General features: G+C 42.4%; 1 protein-coding gene across 9 annotated transcripts in view; it reads right to left on the bottom strand.

The window, feature by feature from the left end:
- Window positions 1–15,082, bottom strand: part of sptan1 (spectrin alpha, non-erythrocytic 1) — a 288,463-nt gene that overhangs the window by 250,321 nt on the left and 23,060 nt on the right. For all 9 annotated transcript variants that reach the window (XM_069918941.1, XM_069918885.1, XM_069918909.1 and 6 more), the window contains exon 4: window positions 2,177–2,325. In XM_069918941.1, the coding sequence (XP_069775042.1) occupies window positions 2,177–2,325 (149 nt within the window). The remainder of the gene's footprint in view (window positions 1–2,176; window positions 2,326–15,082) is intronic.

Raw genomic sequence — 15,082 nt, 5'->3', positions numbered from 1 at the left:
TATCAGGGAGACAGAACTAATTGATAATTCTTTCAAAGACAGTGACAGTGGACCAAAAGATGGATAATCTAACTGTAATAGTAACTGAGCGTTTAAATTATATTTGACTCCGGAGAAACTGAAAAAATATGGGTTTAGTAATTCAGATTTATGTTTTAGATGTGATTCATGTATTGGAACTTTTTTTACATGCTGTTTGGACTTGTGTTAAAGATCAACCATTTTGGCAAGGAATTAAAGTAGTTTTGGAAAAATTGTATAATTTTACATTACCATTAGACCCAACGACTTTTTTGTTGGGTAATTTGATTTCATTGAGGGGGATTAGGTTTGGATAAAATTCAAATTGCTTTTGTACATTTGGTGTTATCAGTAGCGCATAAATGTGTTGCGAGTACTTGGAAAGACAATTCAGAGATTAATATACTACATTGGCATAATGAATTGAAAGCTGTATTGCTATGGAATATATTTATAATTTACATGATAATTATTCCCTTTTTGTTAGCAAATGGTCTCCGTATTTGAAATATATGCATTTAGATATACAATTATTTAGATAATTGTTCTCAATATTTATTATTTTTAAAAATATATAATTTATATTTTTGGCTCCCCTTAAGGGAGATGGCTGAAGGGGTGGGAGGGTGGGTTTGGGGTTTGAAGAAGTTTGAACAAAAAAGAATATTATGACAAACATCTGCTTTCCTATTTCAAATAGGACTGCACATCATTTCCTTCTGTTAAGATGACTGAAAATGCATATTTTGCATATATATTGCACATATATATTTTGTACATATATATTCCCTTAGATAGGAGCAGGCACAATTGGCATAGCGGTTAATGCCACACCAGTGATCAGGACCTGGGTTAAAATTCTGCGCTGACTGGAAGGGCTTTGTACATTCTTCCTGCGTGGCTTTTCCCCAGGGACTCCAGTTTCCTCCTACCATTCAAAACTTACTGGGGGGTGTTGGTTAATTGGGTATAAATTGCGTGGCACAGACTCATGGCTGATATGGCCCATTACCATGCTGTATGTCTAAATTTAAATTTTTTTAAATTCCCAATCAACTGTGGTTTAGTCATTTGTATCAAGTGTTACGAACCCAGAGGATCCTAAAACCTAGCAGCAATAGATATTCACCAAGACAAATGGTTGCTTAAACAAAAGTTGTTTTTAATTATCTTTAAACATGAAAACAGAATCGTACTTTAACTTAATCGCTATTGACTTAACTTAACCCCCTTCTAATTCTAAGCCCACGTATATGTAATGTGTATGCAAGTTCAGAAAAGTACTTTGATTCACAGTCCAATCTCACTTCTCTTTCCTCCAAGTTCACTGATTGCAGGCAATTCTTATACAGTGCCCAGAGTTTAACATTTATAAAGTTCACCAGGCTTTGGTGCTTGAAAGGTTAATGGTTACCGCTCAGGAATGTTCTTGTCGGTTTTCAGAGAGAGATTTGTTGTACGCTGGACACCCACAACTGATTTATTTTTAATCAGCCACTTCAGTGTCTTGCCTAAGAAACTTGCCCCCTCAGGGTTCTCCAGATGATAACCTCTCTCTTTCATGTCACCACAGAGTTCCTTTTTGTTACTCTTATTTCAAGTGAAACATTAGATAGCCAGTCCTCTCCTCTTACATGAACAAGGGCTTTGACCAGGCTGAACTAAGCACTCACAACCCATCTTACAAATGGGGTTTTTCCACAAGCTTGCCAGCTTGTCCTATTCCAGTCCCAGCTACTGCTGCTGACTGTATAACTGTAGAACTGAATTTCCTCCCTCTCACGTAGAAAACCTGTTTTACTCTCTTTGCTTACAAAACCACATGAGTCTCTTAGAACAGCAAGTTCTACTCCAGATAGCTTGCGGCTCTGCCAAGTTCTTTCATCTGTTGCCTTTTTGTAAACAACAATCCATTAGTGAAGTCTCTTGGGAACTCTCCAAACTTTTGCAAAGTCTCTTGGCACTGATATGATTAGCATGAGCAGAGTTCCAGTATTTTAAATAAGTTTGGTTTTAAAGGGTCTGTATGTGACCTACACGAAAAAACCTGTCCAAATTTATCTCCCAAAAACATATCTACATACAAACACAATATAATCTGTCACACAAAAGACAAAAACTTGGAATTGTATCCTGCAGCCTTGAAATTTCTTACCCTTTCTCCATTATGTCACGCAACTCCTCATATTCTTGACGTTGCTTGAGCTCCAGGGATTCTTCAAATCTTTTCATTTGTTCAGTGGATGATTTTGAGAGATCTTGAACAATTTTCTGTTGAAGATCCTGCCGATGTTTCAGTTCAGCCTAGGACAAAAGGTAAAATGAAATACCATTAATGCAGCAGGTCTTCATCAAAACCTTGGGGCTTCACAATTATCAAATTAATTTTGAAAAGCAGTCACTTTTTACCAAGGGAAGGCACATTAAGATTTAGCAAACAATAAAAATGACGAGTAATCAGTTTTTGGTTCTTTTGGTTGAAGGAGGAAGTGTTCATCAGTGCTGCAAATGCAATCTCAATTTGAATAATTAATGTCACTAACTAAAACTGGATCCATCCTAAGATTTTTATTATAATTTGAGAAAAATAAATTATATTGGATTTTCTTGTGTTGTCAGATTAATCCTCACCAAGCTTTACAAAAATATTTGACATTAGTGTAATTATTACAGTATGTAATAGCTGATAAAATTAAATTCTTTTGATCATGGAATAAGAGCTTCATAGAAACTTGGAATGTACATCTTCAAATGAAAAGCCCGAGCAGTTCTGATGTTAATGCAATAAATACTTTATTTTTGCAATTTAGTAAAATGATTTATTAAAGATTTGAAAACAAGTGATTTTTTTTCATATTATCTACATACCAGTTCAGGTTGAGCACAAGTGCCAGCAAATATCAGTTGGCTCTCTGGCCTGTTTCAGCTCATGCAACACATTAAGCAATGACACCAGCAATTCGATGGTTAGAGAAGCTTTGTCCCCTTAATGAATCAGCACACGATAAATCAGCGAGCAACAGAGATGAGGAAGAATTGAAATAAAAATGATTCCAACCATTCATGCAACATCAATTCACCTCGGTAGCTTAAGATAAAGGAAAGTGGCCAGGGAAAAAAAATGAATTGCAGCCAGCCATTTATTGTACATAACAACCAGTGCTGGTCTTTGAAGTATCAGTGACAGGAATTTAATACGATTCACCAGCACAAGGCAAACGAAACCAAATAGCTTTCTCCATTCCAATGTCATTTTATAATACCCATCATATGACTAATAATGTGACACTGTGGCGGCCTGCCACCGTGGAGATCAAGCTGACACATCGTGCGGTAGTACACAGCGAACTGGCGCAGTTGAAAGCTAAAGCAGTACAAGACCAGCAGCCCTAAAATGGCGTTGGCTATAAGATGCCCAGCTAACAGATCAATAACAGGCTGGGGAAGAAGGGTATTTATATGCAGGAATGTTCCCACCGTTATTGTTATTCATGCAGTTGATGTCAGCCAATCAAACTGCAGGAGCTCCAACTGTATAAAAGGAGCCTTTCCAGCCTCAATAAATCTCAGAGCTGAACCTCCCACACTGCGAGTGTGTGTGTTTCTTTGTAGCAGTTGGCCACAATTAGTGGCCCTGACAGTTTAGATGGCATCTAAACCCAGCAATGGATAGCGAAGCAGCGATCAGCGCAGTTGGCCTTGAGCTCCCGACCTTCTGGATAGTTCAACCCAGCGCGTGATTCAACCAGGCTGAGGCTCAGTTCCAGATTCGGGGCATCACATTGGAGTCCACACAGTACTACCACGTGGTCAATGCCCTGGATCCAGAGACTGCAAACAGAGTGGCCAACTTCATCTACAGGCCACCATCGGAGGCACTTACACTGCCTTCAAAGAGCTATTAACCGACCTTCGGGCTCTCATGGCGAGAGAGGGGGGCACGACTGCTCCACCTGGATGGGTTAGGGGACAGATCCCTGTCAGCGCGGGGCATAGATTGGGTAGATTCCCAGAATCTTTTTTCCCATAGTAGGGCACAGTTTAAGGTGAGAGGGAGGAGTTTTAAAGAGGCAAGTTATTTTTGAAAAAAGTGGTAGATATCTGGATCTCATTGCCAGAAAAGGTAGTGGAATCTAAGTGGAGATATTGAAAGATATAGAAGGATACTTATCTAATGCAGGCAAGTGAGATAAGTGTAAATGAGCAAAGTGGTTAGTATGGATATGGTGGGCCAATGGGCCCACTCCTGTGCTGTACAGTTCTGACTATGACCTTTTGGTTTTTCAGGTACCCATCAGCATATTTCACTGGGAAAACTTTGGGATGATACTTGAAGAAAATGTGTGGAACATTATGAAATTTTAGTCGTAGAGCACTAAAACAGACCCTTCAATCCAAGTCGTCCATGCTAACCAAGGTGTCTTTCTACACCAATCCCACTTTCCTGGATTTGGCCCATCCCTTCAAATACCTTCAAACAATGTTATAACACTCAACTCCAACACCACCACCTCGGACAGCTTGTTTCTGTTTGTAAACATTTGCCATTAAAAACTTCTTTAAACATTTCACTTTTCATCTTCAATCTATGCCCTCTAGTTTTAGATCTCCAAACCTTAGGAAAAGACGATTGACCCATCTATTTCCATTGTAATGTTATAAACTTTTATTATAGTCCAACATTTACAGTATGTTACAACTCAAAATGCATTACCTCATGCCTGTCGGGATTAAATTCTATCAGGCACTGCTCCACCCAACTTTCCTGTTGATCTACATCCCTCTGTATCCTCAGACAACCATCCTCCCCATCTGTAACTCCACCAAATCTCCTGGCCATCAGCAAACTTATCAGACCACAGGCATTCTCAATCAAATCATTTATATACATGACAAAGGTCCCAGCATCATTCCTACTGGTTACACACTTTCAGTCAGAAAAAACAAGCCTCCACCATTACCCTCTCCCCATCAAAAAATGAATTTTGGATCCATTTTCCAAAATACCTTGGACTCCATATCCCCTCACTTTCGGAATCAGTTGACTGTGGGATCTTGCTAAAGTAATCTATTTTCTTTGTAACCTCCTCAAAAACACCTCAGAATTGTGATGCACAATCTCCCGTGCACACAACAACAATGACTCCTCCTAATCAATCTCTGCCTTTCCAAATGATATATCTGATCATAAGAATGTTTTCTGATAGATTCTGATTTGGTTACTGACGCAAGGCTCACCAGTCAGTAGTAGTTTCCTGGCTCATTCCTACTGTGGCTCTTTCCCTCACAGCCCCCTCCTCACAAAATGAAAGACAAAAGCAACAATTCAGCAGACTGCACAAGGACCACAGCACTGCCCTCCAATTGGCCACAACTAAAGGAGCCTAACTGGCCTATTAAAGAAAGCGGATCGCAAATGCACCAATCAGCGCTGAGGGGGCTTTGACCACGCCCATCACCTTGAGAATAAAAGCAGGGCTGTGAGTCCAATAAAGCTCAGTGTTAACTACACTCAACTGGGGTTTGTGTCATTCTTTTTGGGAACAGCAAGTTCTTTCTGAGCTAACCTGCATGCAGCTAATAACTTCTCCTGCACGATAGGCTCCGCAGAGCCATAGCTTATAGTAGCAAGCTACACTACTACCTTTCTTGAATACAATATCATTATCTACATTTCAGTCTTCAAGTACCTCACCTATGCCTAAAGATTATGCAAAATTCTCCATCAGAGCCCAAGCAATCGTTTCTCAAAGCATTTCATCAGTCCTTGGGGATTTGTCTACCTTAATGTGCATCACTTTCTCTTTTCTAATACACACATGTTCTAGACTATCAACATGTGATATAGAGAATTTAGGTTAAAAAGACTTAAGTTAAAATGTGATGATTAATCATAAACAGGGAAGCCAGAACGGACAGAGAGTTTACTAGCAGTCAAGGACAGAAGGAGCTGCTGAATATGTTTTTTTAAACCTATCTTTTCATGGTCATAGTGAGAGACATGCAGGAGACAAAGGATTGATAAGAAGTGTGAGAAACAGAATTCAGTGAATGTAGAGTTCACAGCGTACGTAACGAACGTGATAATTAATAATGCAGTTATACTTAGAATGTTTTTGTAATACTAACCAATTAAAACAGTATTAATAAGAAGGGGAAGGGCAAATAATAAAGGTATAAAAATCAATGCACTGTATGTATCGGGGCTTAACTGGTGAGAAACCAGTTGAGTCCAACTCTGCAGACTTGTAAATAAAGCTTGTCGTGTCATCAGTTTTAAAGAGACTCATGTGTGAGAAGTTTTATTTCTGACAAATGGGGGCTCGTCCGGGATCTACACTCCGGCCGTGAGGGGAGGCGAGAAGAGGGACATCGGAGGCGGTGCACCCCGCTGAGTTCAGCGGCTCCTAGTCCCTTGCTCGTCGCTTCGGGCGGCTTGAGCGAGTGGTATCCGGACAGGGTGACACGACAAGACGGAGAGAAGGGTGACGGTTCAATCCCCGGGAAGACACCGGTAAGTGACGACTTACGATTGTGGTGTGGGGATTGGGTAACAGGTGTAACGGGATACACCTGTTTGGATAAAAACCTAACGGAATAGATTAAGTATAGATCTTTTGTCGTTGTGTGAGAACCCTGTCGCGGGACTCTAGGATAGACCCCAGGGAAACCTCGGCGGTAACCGAAGGAGGGACAGCACCTCCGACGAAGTGCCGAGAAGAGAGGGGTCAACCCCAGGAAAACCTCAGCGGTAACCGAAGGAGGGACAGCACCTCCGACGAGGCGTCTGAGAGGAAGGGAGTAGGGTCCAGAGCGAGAGGGTCCTCAGCAACGATAAACAGATCTAGGTGGGAAAATGGGAGGATCAAAATCTAAGGGCTCGTCTGAAAATTCAGGACAATTCCTGGGAGTACCCCTTGACAGCCCTTTGGGGAGAATGTTTGAAAATTGGGATAGTAAAAGATATCGGGACAAAAACAAGAAAAAGATGGTCCAATATTGTCTCCTTTGGTCAAAACAACCTATTAAAGGTTCCTCGGTCTGGTGGCCGAAATTTGGATCTGATGAGGATTGGGTTAGACAAGCATTAAACATATATGTAAATTCGAGACCAAAGGTGAATCAAGAAGAGTCAGCATATGCATTTTGTTGGGTTCCCTGGCCAGGATCCTTAACAGAATGTTTTAAATTGAGAGTGGCAGGAGAAAAGAAATGGGAACCTCTGGACAACCTTCCCCCTCCTTATATTCCCCCGGTGCCTACTGCGCCCGAGGAAAGCTTATTACCGGAGGGGAAAGGTGATGAATCTGATTGCCCCGAAGGGGGCCGGGATAAAAAGGATGAATTAAGGGAGTCGGACCCTAAACTTCCACCGGTAAACCGACCCTGGACAAGATCCCAGACTGGTCCAGGACCATCAAAGTTTTCAATAAACCTAAATCCCCTGAGAGAAGTTCCTATGGGAGGACCGGGAGGGGGAACGGGATATGTGAATGTTCCCCTAACTAGTACAGAGGTGCGGGGATTTAAGAAAGAAATGAAAAAGTTATTGGAAGATCCTATAGGACTGGCTGAACAGCTTGACCAATTCTTGGGACCAAACACATATACGTGGGAAGAGATGCAGGCAATAATGGGAACATTATTTTCACCCCAGGAGAGGCAGATGATTCGACGGGCTGCCCTCCTCATGTGGGAATATGAACAACCTGGGGACCCTAGACCCCATGAACAAAAATATCCCTTAAATGAACCCAGGTGGGACAAACGAACACCCGAGGGATTGGCAAGTATGAGACAATATAGAGAGTGGACAATTAAAGGGATACGGGAGGCTGTGCCAAAGGGTCACAATTTTACCAAGGCATTTGGGAACCACCAGGGGAAAGACGAGTCCCCTACTGATTTTTTGGAGAGGGTGAGAAAGAATGTCCAACAGTATGCTGGTGTGGACCCTAGTACACCAATGGGTGAACAGCTTATTCGAATTGAATTTGTTTCCAAATCATGGCAAGACATTAGAAAGAAACTAGAAAAGGAGGAGGACTGGAGTGAAAAACCCCTAAGTGAACTGTTAAAAAAGGCACAAAAAGTATATGTGCAGAGAGAAGAAGAAGATCAAAAGAAGGCGACAAAGGTTATGGTACAGACTATCCGACAGATGAATGCTGAATCCAGAGGGGAAAGAAAACAAAACCTTCCTCTAAACAATCCAAAATATCCAAGAGAGGGAAGACCCCGGAGATTCGTTAAGTGCTATTACTGCAATGAGGAAGGACACTTTAAGAGGGAATGCCCCCGATACAAGAGGGAATTGCGTGCCCTCGAACTTATGGAAGAAGATTAGGGGTGTCAGGGGTTCCAAATGTTAGGGACCAAATATAAGAGGGAACCCCTGGTAAAACTAAAAATTGGTCCCAAGGGAGAAGAGGTGGTGTTTATGGTGGACACAGGAGCGGAACGAAGTAGTGTAATAACTGTGCCAATCGGAACTGAGCCTATAAAAAGTAATTTGACAATTTCTGGGATAGAAGGAGCTCCCAGAATGGTATCAATAATTCCCCAAGTAACAGTGAAACTGGAAGAAAGAGAAGGGGTACAAGACCTCTTGTTATTACCTTCGGCTGGATTTAACCTCCTAGGAAGGGACTTACAGGCTCTCCTAGGTTTGGGTGCTCTCCCTGTGGACGGAGAAGTGCGAGTCCACCTCTGCGCTTTAAAGGAAGAGGATGAACGGCAGATTGACGAGAGAGTCTGGTATAAGGAGGGAAATCGAGGAGGTCTGGACATCCCACCTTTACATGTCACATTAATACCAGGTCATCAGCCGGTAAGGAAACGTCAGTATCCTATTTCTTTGGAAGGGAGAAAAGGGCTACAGCCGGTAATTGAGACTTTAATACGAGACGGACTATTAGAAGAATGCATGTCACCTTATAACACCCCTATACTCCCAGTAAAAAAGTCAGATGGATCCTATCGCCTAGTTCAGGATCTAAGAAGTTTGAATGCTATTGTTCAGACCCGCCACCCAGTGGTGCCTAATCCCTATACTATTATGAGTCGGATTCCCCCAGACCATGAGTGGTTTAGTGTTATCGACTTGAAGGATGCCTTCTGGACTTGTCCGTTAGAAGAGGAAAGTAGAGATATGTTTGCGTTTGAATGGGAAAATCCATGGACAGGTAGACGGAGACAGTTTCGGTGGACTGTATTGCCCCAAGGGTTCACTGAATCTCCAAACCTGTTTGGACAAATGCTAGAACAAATCCTGATGGACTATCCACAATCTGATGATTCCCAACTAATGCAGTATGTGGATGATTTACTATTATCAGGACCCAAGGAACAAGAAATGAGGAGAGAGACCATTAGACTCTTGAATTATCTGGGGAAAAAGGGTCTACGAGTGTCCAGAAACAAGTTACAGTTTGTTGAGAAAACTGTGATATATCTGGGACATCAGATAAGTAAAGGACAGAAACGGATTACCCCTGAACGAATTGCGGGAATCACTAGAATGCCTTTACCCCGTAATAAGAAGGAAATAAGACAATTCCTGGGACTCTTAGGATACTGTAGGTTATGGATAGAGGACTACTCAGTTTTGGTGAAGTTTATGTATGATAAACTGACAAATGAAAATGACTATCCATTGAAATGGACCCAGGAGGAGGAGGGATGGTTCGAGGACTTGAAACATCGCCTAACACGAGCCCCAGTGCTCACTCTGCCCTCTTTAAAACAGCCCTTCCAGCTATTTGTCACTCATAACCAAGGAACAGCTGTGGGAGTTTTAACACAAGAAAAAGGCGGTCAGCGACACCCAGTAGCTTTCCTTTCCAAAATGATGGACCCAGTGTCTCGCGAATGGCCGACGTGTATCCAGGGAGTAGCGGCTGCTGCTCTGTTGGTAGAGGAAGCACGTAAACTTACTTTTGGAGGAAAGATGACTGTGTACACCTCCCATTCTGTGAGTGTTTTATTAACACAAACTGCCCATCGATGGCTGACTGATTCTCGTATATTAAAGTATGAAACCATTTTAATGGTTGGAGAAGATTTACAGTTTGCAAAAATTAATAGCTGCAACCCAGCTCAGTTTTTATACGGCAGTGAAACAGAGAAAGAGGTGGAGCATGACTGTGTTGAGTTGACAGATCTTCAGACCAAGACCCGAGAAGACCTTTGCGATACTCCGCTGGGAGAAGGATATGAATTCTACATTGATGGCTCCGCCAGATGTATTGACGGAATGAGAAGAAATGGGTATGCTATAATAGAAGGAAATACTTGGAAAGTAGTAGAATCCACGAGACTACCCGGAAGCTGGTCAGCACAATCCTGTGAACTATATGCCTTGCAGAGAGCCCTCAAAATACTGGCAAAGAAAATTGGAACGATTTACACAGATTCCAAATACGCATACGGAGTAGTGCATACCTTTGGTAAGATCTGGAAGGAGCGTGGTCTAATTACATCAAGAGGAAAGGAATTGGCACACGAACAGATGATTACTCTGACTCTAGAAGCCTTAACATTACCCCAAGAAATAGCAGTGGTCTACATACCAAGCCATCAAAGGAGAGATAACCCGACAGCAATTGGAAACAGACTGGCTGATGAAGAAGCCAAAAGAGCAGCCATGCAACAAGAAGTCCGTTTGCTGACTTTAATCCCAATAAGGCAAGGCATAAAGACAGCTCCCATTTTCACTGCTAAGGAAGAAAAGAACATGGATCAGCTGGGCGCAAGCCAATTACCTGATGGAACATGGAAAACACCAGATGGAAGAACTGTTCTAAATAAAGAAATAACTCGCAACATTTTAAAACACCTGCATCAACAGAGCCACTGGGGCACTCAAGCCTTATGTGACACAGTGCTTCGAGAATATGTGTGTAAGGGAATCTACACCTTGGCCCAACAAGAGGTGCAAAATTGTTACCTATGCACAAAAATTAATAAGAAGATAATGAGGACAGGGGCCATGGGAGGTCAACCATTAGCCATACGCCCTTTTCAACGTATCCAGATCGACTTCACAGAGTTACCTCAAGTTCAAAGATGGAAATATCTGTTGGTGATAATAGATCACTTTACCCGATGGGTAGAAGCCTTCCCAACAATAAATACTACAGCCTCTACAGTAGCTCGCCTCCTCCTAGAGCAGATAATCCCCAGATATGGTATAATGGATTCTATAGACTCAGACAGGGGTCCACATTTTTCTTCAAAAATCCAGCAATTGATTTGTGATGCATTACAGGTCTCTTGGAAATTACATACCCCTTGGCATCCACAAAGCTCAGGGAAGGTCGAGCGTATGAATGGAACACTAAAAATCCAATTGACAAAGTTAATGGTGGAAACTAAAATGCCTTGGATAAAGTGTCTGCCCCTAGCCTTATTGAGAATTCGTACTGCCCCACGAAAAGATGTAGGGCTGTCCCCTTATGAAATGATGTTTGGGCTTCCCTTCTGGAGTACAGTTGAGGGGTGTCCCACCTTGGGGGAAGGGGATATATTTGTTAAGAACTATTTACAGGCACTGTCACGCTCTCTTACAGATTTACGAAAGAGAGGACTATTGGCACAAACACCGCCTCTAGACTTTTCTTTACACAAAGTGGAACCAGGAGACTGGATTCTTATCAAGACCTGGAAGACTGAAAAACTCCAGCCCCAGTGGGAAGATCCATACCAAGTTCTCTTAACTACAGAAGCTGCAGCACGAACAAGAGAAAAGGGGTGGACACACGCATCCAGATTTAAGGGACCTGTAGAGGCGCCACAGTTCTGATAAGAACTCAGATTGGACTTGTATTCCTGGAGAAAAACCTCTTACCTTACGATTTCGCAAAAAGACTTAATTCACAATGTTATTGTTATGTTCTTTGATTTTTCTTAGTTTGCCTATGTCTTTATCAGGTGTGAAATGTAAGAAATGCAGAGATACAGTGGTCCTGTTTCAGGACCACATTTGGGGAAGAAAGGAAGGTAATTTCATTTCCCATACCTCAGTTCCTGAGAAATGTTGGGCAGAAAATACCACCCAACATCCATATACCCCTTGTGTGGAAAAAGAAGGAAATAATATGGGTCATTATATACAGATTCCTAATACCACTCCTTTCCCTCTTAACGGTTGGAAAGGTGACTCAAGCCCACCATGCCCTGATGGACTCTGGTTTTGCATACACCAACGTACTGTTCCAATGAGAAGTTACACTCCACACTCGAAATTGCCTGTCCCTTTAAGACAGCCGGACTTAGTTCGAGTCCATCCAAATAACCATGTAAGTTTCGGTAATGTAATTGGGGGAGATAACCTTTTTGTAGATCTGGCAACTAAAATTGCAGGAACTTTTAATGTAACTAATTGTTGGGTCTGCGGGGGTCCACGGATGTCAGAACAATGGCCTTGGTGGGGAGAACCTCTCAATTCATTGACCATGATTTCCCGCATTTGGACAACTAACCGAACGAGATCAAGAGAAACCTGGTCTCTCTCTAACGTCCCCTCTGGTTTTTATTGTCTCTCACGAGCCGGCAAATACCCAGTAGGAGAAAGTCCCTGCAAGGCTGTATGGATTCGCATTTCGCCTGGTGTTTTCCATGGTCGAACAAGCTATGCAACCAGGGGGGATGGGAGACCCTGTAAGACTTTTATTTCAGCGTGAGATTAATGTATCATAAAACATTTCTCTTCCCTAGCTTACAATCCCCATTCATATCTATACATATATTCAACACATTTTAAAGAGAGAAAGGGGTGGATTGTGATATAGAGAATTTAGGTTAAAAAGACTTAAGTTAAAATGTGATGATTAATCATAAACAGGGAAGCCAGAACGGACAGAGAGTTTACTAGCAGTCAAGGACAGAAGGAGCTGCTGAATATGTTTTTTTAAACCTATCTTTTCATGGTCATAGTGAGAGACATGCAGGAGACAAAGGATTGATAAGAAGTGTGAGAAACAGAATTCAGTGAATGTAGAGTTCACAGCGTACGTAACGAACGTGATAATTAATAATGCAGTTATACTTAGAATGTTTTTGTAATACTAACCAATTAAAACAGTATTAATAAGAAGGGGAAGGGCAAATAATAAAGGTATAAAAATCAATGCACTGTATGTATCGGGGCTTAACTGGTGAGAAACCAGTTGAGTCCAACTCTGCAGACTTGTAAATAAAGCTTGTCGTGTCATCAGTTTTAAAGAGACTCATGTGTGAGAAGTTTTATTTCTGACAAACATATACCTTCCCAGCTCTCCATCCCACTGCTCCATTGCAAAAGATTCACAAGGCATGACACATATCCCATGGATCCACACAAAAACTTCCATTTTGGTCCCCCAAGGGGACCTATTCTTTCTCTAACCACACACTTGCCACAAAATATATTTGTAAAAGATTCTTGAGGAGGCTTTCATCACAACAACTTTTATTGGTTCAGCAAACTACTAATTGAAAATATAAGCATAATATTAAAACAAGCAAGATTAAAGAACTTAAGTCAGAAATAATTACTGAATCCCTGGGGCCTGATGGTCCATGCATCCCAGGGTACTTAAGGAGGTGGCTTTCTTTGGAAAAATTAACGTGGAAATATAATTTAGGAGGTTTACAGCTCCATAATTTTATGAATTATTATAAATCTCTTTTCAGTGCCAACCGCTCAGTCCAAGAATCCACCCTGCTCCAGCTCCCTCAACAGCCTCACCCGGGAAGAGACATATAAGGCAATTGAACAACTGAAAAGTGGCAAAGCAGCAGGTATGGATGGAATCCCCCCAGAGGTCTGGAAGGCTGGCGGCAAAACTCTGCATGCCAACCTGCATGAGTTTTTCAAGCTCTGCTGGGACCAAGGAAACCCTGTACAAAAACAAAGGCGAGAAATCAGACTATTCAAACTACAGGGGAATCATGCTGATCTCCATTGCAGGCAAAATCTTTGCTAGGATACTCCTAAATAGAATAATACCTAGTGTCGCTGAAAATGTTCTCCCAGAATCACAGTGCGGCTTTCACGCAAACAGAGGAACTACTGACGTGGTCTTTGCCCTTAGACAGCTCCAAGAAAAGTGCAGAGAACAAAACAAAGGACTCTACATCACCTTTGTTGACCTCACCAAAGCCTTCGACACCGTGAGTAGGAAAAGGCTTTGGCAAATACTAGAGTGCCTCGGATGCCTCCCAGAGTTCCTCAACATGGTTATCCAACTGCACGAAAACCAACAAGGTCAGGTCAGATACAGCAATGAGCTCTCTAAACCCTTCTCCATTAACAATGGCGTGAAGCAAAGCTGCGTTCTCGCACCAACCCTCTTTTCAATCTTCTTCAGCATGATGCTGAAACAAGCCATGAAAAACCTTAACAATGAAGATGCTGTTTACATCCAGTACCTCACGGATGGCAGTCTCTTCAATCTGAAGTGCCTGCAGGCTCACACCAAGACACAAGAGCAACTTGTCCGTGAACTACTCTTTGCAGACGATGCCGCTTTAGTTGTCCATTCAGAGCCAGCTCTTCAGCGCTTGACGTCCTGTTTTGCGGAAACTGCCAAAATGTTTGGCCTGAAGTCAGCCTGAAGAAAACTGAGGTCCTCCATCAGCCAGCTCCCCATGACTACCAGCCCTCCCACATCTCCATCGGGCACACAAAACTCAAAACGGTCAACCAGTTTACCCATCTCGGCTGCACCATTTCATCGGATGCAAGGATCGACAACGAGATAGACAACAGACTCGCCAAGGCAAATAGCGCCTTTGGAAGACTACACAAAAGAGTCTGGAAAAACAACCAACTGAAAAACCTCACAAAGATTAGCGTATACAGAGCCGCTGTCATACCCACATCCTGTTCGGCTCCGAATCATGGGTCCTCTACCGGCATCACCTACGCCTCCTAGAACGCTTCCACCAGCGTTGTCTCCGCTCCATCCTCAACATTCATTGGAGCAACTTCATCTCCAACATCGAAGTACTCGAGATGGCAGAGGCCGACAGCATCGAATCCACGCTGCTGAAGATCCAACTGTGCTGGGTAGGTCAC

The sequence above is a fragment of the Narcine bancroftii genome, chromosome 1 (genome assembly GCF_036971445.1).
Source record: "Narcine bancroftii isolate sNarBan1 chromosome 1, sNarBan1.hap1, whole genome shotgun sequence".
NCBI classification, from domain to species: Eukaryota; Metazoa; Chordata; class Chondrichthyes; order Torpediniformes; family Narcinidae; genus Narcine; species Narcine bancroftii.
Note: the sequence above shows the minus strand (reverse complement) of the source record. Positions and strands in the feature narration are given on the sequence as shown.